The sequence below is a fragment of the Saccostrea echinata genome, unplaced genomic scaffold (assembly GCF_033153115.1).
Source record: "Saccostrea echinata isolate AGI-Se365-2 ecotype Australia unplaced genomic scaffold, CSIRO_AGI_Sech_v1 ptg000012l, whole genome shotgun sequence".
NCBI classification, from domain to species: domain Eukaryota; kingdom Metazoa; phylum Mollusca; class Bivalvia; order Ostreida; family Ostreidae; genus Saccostrea; species Saccostrea echinata.
In genome coordinates this window covers 15,437,536-15,445,580 of record NW_026889761.1, presented here as the reverse complement: position 1 = coordinate 15,445,580, position 8,045 = coordinate 15,437,536, and the positions used below count along the sequence as shown (strand labels likewise).

The 8,045-nt window shown below is 40.4% G+C and overlaps 1 protein-coding gene across 1 annotated transcript; it reads right to left on the bottom strand.

The window, feature by feature from the left end:
• Nucleotides 1-5,581: 5,581 nt before the first annotated feature.
• Nucleotides 5,582-6,607, bottom strand: LOC133185065 (uncharacterized protein K02A2.6-like). Its single transcript, XM_061320125.1, has one exon. The coding sequence runs from the start codon at nt 6,605-6,607 to the stop codon at nt 5,582-5,584; it is 1,026 nt and encodes a 341-aa protein (XP_061176109.1).
• Between the last annotated feature and the right edge of the window lie 1,438 nt (nt 6,608-8,045).

Genomic DNA, 8,045 nt, shown 5'->3' with positions numbered 1-8,045 from the left:
AGTGAAAATTATACAAGAAAAAGAGCTCAACATACCGCCGAAGCGAATGCAAAAGATCCCTCCAATGCATATCCGGAAGTTCCGATAACGAAATCCTTTACATGTCATTTGGATACGAGTTAGAGCGATTGGTGGCCGTGTTTATGTAAGCAATAATCCAAAGCCTTCATTAATGTCAGGTTCTAGTAATTTTGACAGCCAGTTAACATGCTATTTTATACATTAATTCTCAAACACTGTTACATTTAGCAAAAAGACACAATTTGCATAGAGATACGGGGGTATTTGAAAAGTTCTGGATATTTAAGAAATGAATTTAATAGCTTCCCATGTTATCCGTACTATATATACTTGGGTTGGACAGTTTACGAAAAATAAATATGAGCTTCATTACAACTCACTCACTCAATCCTCTCCATCAGGTGCTTGAGGCAGCTACAAGGGATTTCCATCTGGCTCGGTCTGCAGCTGCTCGTGGTGCTGCTGTCTCCATGGTCAATCCTCTGCACTTCAGGTCTTTGAGGACAGTTCTTCTCCATGTCTCCTTTGGCCGGCCTCTATTTCTTTTTCCCTGGGGTGTCCATCTAAGGGCAACCCTAGGCAGTGAGTTGGAGGGCAGGACATGACCAAGCCATCGCCAGCGTCTTGTTTGGATGGTCTGTGATATTGTAGACATCCCAGTTCTTTCCAACAGTTCTTCATTCGAGATGGTGTTTGGCAAAAAGATCTTGAGAATACGTCTGAGGGATTTGGTTTGAAAGACTTCTAGTTTTCTTTCAATCGCCAAAGAGATTTTCCTGCACTCTGATCCATACAAGAGGACACTGCTGTTGAAGATCCTGATCTTGGTGCAGATGTTAAGTGCTGTGGATCTCCATATGGCTTTCAACATTGCAAAAGCCTGATTTGCCTTGCTAATCCTGGTGTTGACTTCCTTGTCACAGTCGCCCGTTGTAGTGACCTTGCTACCCAGGTATGTGAACTCCTCAACATCCTCTAGTGGCTTACTGTTGATCAGTACTGGATTACTGCTAGTGGTGTTTACTCGTAAAACCTGTGTCTTTTTGGTGTTGACCTTCAATCCGATTTTGTTTGATCTTGCACTGAGGAGCTCTGTCTTCTGCTGAATATCCTGATGTCTGTTTGATAGGAGGCCAATGTCATCAGCATAATCAAGGTCCTCTAGGATTGAGGTCAGTGTCCACTGCAATCCCTGTCTTTTGCCTTGTGTGGTGTTCTTCATAACCCAGTCAGTTGCAAGTGAAAATAGCACAGGTGACAGAATACATCCTTGCTTCACTCCGGTGTTCACTGCAAAGGGCTCCGTGAGCTGGCTGTTATGTTTCACTCGGCACTCAAAGTTCTCGTAGAGGGACTGGATGATATGAACCAGTTTCTGTGGGATGCTGTAGTGACGCAGGATCTTCCAGAGAGACTCACGGTGTAAGCTGTCAAAAGCCTTCTCAAAATCAACGAATACAGCATAGAGTGTGCTATTCCATTCACATGACTGCTCCAGTATCTGTCGTAGTACAAAATATGGTCAATACAGGATTTCCCTTTTCTGTATGCGGCCTGCTCCTGGCGAAGTATGTCATCTACAGCAGCTGTCGTGCGTTATAGTATGATGTGGCTGAAGACCTTGCTGGTGAGAGAGAGGAGTGTAATCTCACGCCAGTTGTTGCAGTCTCCAAGGTCACCTTTCTTGGGCAGCTTAATGATGACCCCTTCGTTACAAAGTACATGTAAAATCTTATCTTTTGCCATGAGTTATAGTTTGCAAACATATACGGCGTTACAGTGAGGACATATCTACACGGACGCCATTTTTGTTTATAATACATGAGGAAATAAGGTGCAGACTTAGTAAAATCTCTCCTGGGCTTTGATAGTTATCTTAAGATGTACGAAATAATGCAGGTTTCCTCTACAGTATCCTTCTCTGTCCTCCTGTCATGAATTGTTACTATTTTATTATTCCTAACAACGATTTTTTTTTACCCCTTCTTTAGCTCAAGTGTCGATAAAACGTGCCATTTTCGATAGATACAATGTAAGTTAACCGCTTTTGAAGTATTTAAGAACGCTGTTATTGCCAGATGCAAGTCAAAGCAAACTTTATCCAAAGCGGTATTCATTTCTGGTAACGTGCGTTCAGTTTATGTACATTAGTGTTTTCTTTCAACCTTGTCCTCGATAAAATATTAATATTCTTCAGAGTAAATTATTGAACAATATTTACATTCAACATGTATGTTGCTTATAAAGTGTGAGGAAAGCTACGGTATTCAAAACACCATAACACGGTCAAGAGGTTAAAGTATGCGTTTTATTTTGACGTCACAAACGTTGAACGCAGTGGAAGTGCAACGTCTTAAGCGAAAATCAAAATTCACGCTCACATTGAACAGAAGCTGTTGCATTAATTGTAATTTACGCTAAGGATAATAGAAGGATTTTGAAATATAAATCACATTTGCAGTCAAGGCAAGGGGTTAAAAAAAAATGTAAATATAAGCATTGAATCTTTTTTTTTTTTTTTGGAAAGATATAGTCTCAAAACTGCAACGGTGTGTGCAAACAAATTTTCAATGTTACTCAATGTGTTTGTACACACCGTTGCAGTTATAGAGACTATGTCTTTCAAAAAATTGGAGAATAACTATCTTCTAATTTGGTATTTGCGACTGTTAATACTGATTTAACGGTCGCAAACTGAGTTTTACCGGCGACACGTAAGCGAAGCCGGTAAAACGGATGTTTGCGACAGTTAAATCAGCATTAACGGTCGCAAATACCAGATTAGAAGATAGTTATTCCCATTCTAATGCAATTTATGCCTTTTGGTTGATGTTTACGTCTTATTTTGTTGAGTTTTGTTATATGAAATACGTCACGGAGTGTTGTGTTTTTGCGACGCCCTATTATGACGTCACAATCAAAGGTTTTCACTCTGGTTAATGCTCGTTTAACTGCCTCAAACATCATTGCATTAGCCAATCAAAATTCAGGTTACAAAACAATTGCATTAGAATAATGACTCAATGCTTAAAGGTCACGTGCTACCCATAGTGTTGGCTTGATGACGTGACCTCTACGTATGGAATAGTATACTGAACACGCAGGATTACGACGTCGTTAAAGGAGTCTCTGCGTCACAAATTTACTATTTTGACGTCACAATAAACGCATATTTCCCTGATTGTTATATTTTCTGTACAACGCCATGGATTTCAACCTTTCCTTAGGGCCCTGTCACACCAAGCTGCGTCCACAAGGAGTCATTATGGCGTTGTGAAAATGTTAAAATCGCAGTGGAATCGCAGGGAAATCGCACAAATTTCTGTAAAACTTTTACAATGTGAAGATGTCACGGCATCCCTACGGCGACGCACGCGTTTCTACGGCGTTCTCGCGGCGTGCTACTGCGTTCCCAACGGAGATCTCTTCGAGATTGACTGCGCTTCCGCGGAGCTTTTACGGCGTGTTAGGAGTTGTCACCTAGCGTTCACGGCGTTCTCACTGCGCTTGCTGCGTTCACAATACGTCCACGATGCGTTCTTCACTATGGATATATATTCTTCAGGAGTTTTTTTTTTAAAGATTCGAGTCACATAACAAAAAGACTTCAAAAATGATATATTTGAATAATTTAGTACTAAATTACTGTTAGTTTTATAATTAAAACCCTTATTTTTTCAATTATATCAATTCAGATGTGTTTTTTCTTTGATTTTATTATGAATGTAAAAAAAAATAAATGAAAAGTTGTTATAAAATTTAAGTAATTCCATCGCAACTCCACTGAAACAACAGAACAGGTTCTGGTGTAATTTTTACTTCCCAATTCTACTCCCATGCTCCTGGCCAGGAGTGCAACAAATACGTTAGAATTATTGCTGATCAAATATGAGGCCATTGCTCTCGTTTTGTGAGCTGGCTGACAACGCTCTAACAACGCCGTGAAAGCGCATTGTGATCGCCAACGTACGCGGTAGAAACGCCAAGGGAGCGCAATGATCGCAGTGACAACTCCTTGTTGTCGCTGTGTAATCGCAGTCAAAAAATCACAAGACAATTAATCTCATTAGAAGCGCCGTAAAGCGCGATAGAAACGCCGTGACGTCTCCAAGGACTCCGCGAGGTCTCCGTGGAAGCGCAGTCTACTATCACTGCGTTCATGCTGCGATCATGTGCGTCTTCACGACGTGCGTACGGAGCTCCCACTGCGTTGTTGGAGATCTCACCGCGCTGCTACGGCGATCATACTACGTTTCTACTGCGTTCTTATCAGATGGCGATCACACGGCGCGTACTTTGTGCATGCCCAAAGTGCGCGCCGTCCCCTGGCGTTCTAGGAGACTCTACGCGACCCTACTGCGTTCAGTGGAGATCTCGCCGCGTTGTCACGGCGCTGTAGGAGACTCTACTGCGCTCACCTCGGCGTTTTGCATTTTTTATGGACGCCGTGCAATCGCCGTGAGGACGCAGTCCAGGTGTGACAGGGGTTTTACTTAATGGCGATCAGCAGATCTTTTGACTGTGGCACCTAGACTATCACATGGTCCCTTCCCATGTTCTACTTCTAGACAATCCCATTTAACTTGTTTCAACAGTTTCTTGTCGTCGCAAAAGAAATCATAATATAGTTTTCTTCTTATTTAAGCATTGAATCATTATTTTTTGAAAGATACAGTCTCATAACTGCAACGGTGTGTGCAAACAAATTGTGTAACGCGCATCAGCGCGTTATGAAAATTTGTTTGCACACACCGTTACAGTTATGAGACTATATCTTTCAAAAAGTAATGATTCAATGCTTACATTTACATTTTTAACTCCTTGCCTTGACTGTGAATGTGATTTATATTTCAAAATCCCTGTATTATCCTTCGGGTAAGTTACATTTAATTGAAGAGCCATTGCAACAGCTTCTGTTCAATGTGAGCGTGAAATTTGATTTTCGCTTATGATATTGCACTTCCACGGCGTTAAACGTTTGTGACGTCAAAATAAAACGCATACTTTAACCTTTTGACCTCCTGTCCGTGTTATGGGCTTTTGAAGTCGTAGCTTTCCTCATATTTTATAAACAAAATACATGTTGAATGTAAATATATTGTGATGAAACTGGTGAAGCTATTTGATAATTGACATAGCATAACTCTCCATGCTCTTCTTTCACTATTGTTGAAGAATACTCGAATTTAATCCGTTTTCCAAACTTTATTACATGTAACAGGCATAACAGCTTACATCAACATAACGTTACATGCTTCCACACCGATCTCCTGACTGCACGCACTACCCATGCTAATACACACTGACACATGACCAACACTAAGAAACATAACTCTTGCACACAAACTCTTACACACAATACACATTCAGAGTTACTTCCCTTAGATAATATCAATCCACTACAATACCCTCTTTTCTAGAATAAACTTTTAGAATTCTCAAAAATAAAATGAATTACTGGAAAGAAATTACTGTCCAAAATATTGTTAGAAAACATTTACAATATACAGTCTTAGATATAGAGAACTTACAATCAATCACATTCGCACGGAAATAAGTTTCACATTTCAAAGTCCTCCAAACGTTGCGGTAATTTCCTAATACGGGTCGACCTTCTCAGTTTCGGAGTTACTGGAGCAGAAGACGGAACATCGTCACTGTTATCTGTAGACTCAACACTCGGTTCACTAGGAGTCTCTGGAATATCAGATGCACTTTCCGGTTCCTGATATTTTCTAACAAATTCACTATTTCGCTTAACTAAAACTCCCTCCGATGATTTTACGACACAACTGTTTCCCGTTTTCTGTACAAGTTTATACGGCTCAGCATGATACGGCGTATCCATTTTATCCTTGACTGCTTTCTTCATTAGGACCGAGTCTCCTGGCTCTAAATCACAATCCACTGCACCACGTTTCTTGTCGATATAAAGCTTGTTTTTGTATTTGGAATACACATCCTTATCACGCACTCCCTCATCATAAACATTTTCTTGTAGATTTTCTACTTGCAGTAGCTTTGTTCTCAGTTTACGACGGAACATCAATTCTGCAGGTGGTACTCCTGTTGTATTATGAGGAGTCGTTCTGTATGCAAATAGATATTTGCGGACTTCTGTCTTCCAATTCTTAGACTCTGCTTGTGCTATCCGAATTCTTTTCATCAATGATCTGTTTTGTCTCTCTACCTCCCCGTTTGCTGATGGATGTAATGGTGTAACTGCTCGGTGCTTGATACAGTTATCTGTCAAATAGTCCTTGAATAACTTAGATATGAATTGAGGTCCATTGTCTGAAGTTATTTGTAGAGGAAGTCCATGTTGACAAAACATTCCCTCCAGTATATCAATGATTTTCTCACTTGTAATATCCTTGGTAATTTCAATCTCATAGTATCGGCTGTAATAGTCAACAACAACTAACACATACTGTCCAGATGTTAACGGTCCAAGAATGTCAATTGCCAATTCTTGCCATGGTCCTGTTGGAAAGGGTGTTGGACTGATTGGTTCTGGATTCGGAAATGCACTGTTAATCTGACATCCATGACACGATTTCACATACTTCTCCACTTCCTTATCCATACCAGGCCACCAAACTTTAGTTCTTAACTGCTGTTTTGTTCCAACAATCCCTAAATGACCCTGTACTCACTGCTTCCTCAGATTTCTCGGAACCACTATTCTGGATCCACGTAACACCACGTATCCAATACAACAAAGTTCATCTCGAAATGGGTAATAATCAACACATAACTTCTCCCACTTCCCCTCCTTGATAAAATTCCGAATTCTAATAAGTTCTTCATCCCTCCTTGAAGCTTCTTCTACTTTATGAGTGGACCGTGCCTGAGGAGTTGCCTCCCTTGCAATAAATTTCAGATATTGCTCAGGGTTCCATGAATTACTGTTTTCTATAGGTGTCTTGTCCACCAAACGTGATAATGCATCTGCGATATTCTGATGCCTAGGTGAATACCGCACTTTGAAGTTGTAAGCCATAAGTTTTAATAGCCATCGTTCAATTCTTGCATTAGGTCTGGATTTTCTCCCATAAAGCACTTCCAATGGCTTGTAGTCTGTGATTAATTCAAAATCAACCCCGTATAGATAGATATGGAACTTCTCGCATGCCCATACAACTGCCAAAGCTTCTTTCTCTATTGTCGAATAATTGTGTTCGGCCGCTGACAATGTACGACTAGCATAACTGATGACCCGTGTTTCACCCTTGTTAACTTGAAGTAGGACAGCACCAAGGCCTACATTGCTAGCATCTGTCACTAACTGAGTTTTTTCTGCATCTAATCTGTAATGCCCCAAAGTTCTCACATTTGACAAACAACTCTTTAAAGTGTCAAACTTTTCTTCTGTTCAGCTGTCCAGACAAACTCCACATTTTTCTTTGTCAATCTTCTGAGTGGTTCTGCCACAGTAGCGAGATTTGGTATATAACGAGCACTAAAGTTTACAAGTATGAGGAAACTTTTCACTTCAGATCCATTTGTTGGCTCTTTAGCGTTGAGTAATGACTTGATCCTTTCACTAGTAGGTACTATACCATTCTTTGACAAGACATGTCCCATGAATGTTATTTTATTCATCCTAAATTCACACTTGTTAAGATTTAGTGTCAATCCTTTATCCTTGAGTCTCTGTAAGCCTTTGCGAAGTCGCTCATCATGTTCTGCTTTGTCCCTACCATAAATAACAATATCGTCTGAAATATTCTGTACTCCTTCACAGTCATGAAACACTTGTGAAATCACTTGCTGAAATTTCTCTGGAGCTGATGAAATGCCAAACATCAGTCTTTTATATCTGTAGAGACCTTTGTATGTAACGAATGTAGTGATCTCCCTTGACGACTCTTCCAGCTCAATTTGATGGTATCCACTTCTAAGGTCAAACTTACTAAAAACTTGGCTACCATTCACCATGTAGAGTATGTCATCCACTGTTGGAATAGGATGCCGTTCACGAATTATGGCAGCATTGGCCTGTCTCATGTCGACACACAATC

Bases quoted from the DNA above. Each gene is read 5' to 3' on its own strand.
- LOC133185065 (XM_061320125.1), bottom strand. From the start codon at position 6,607: ATGGATAAGGAAGTGGAGAAGTATGTGAAATCGTGTCATGGATGTCAG.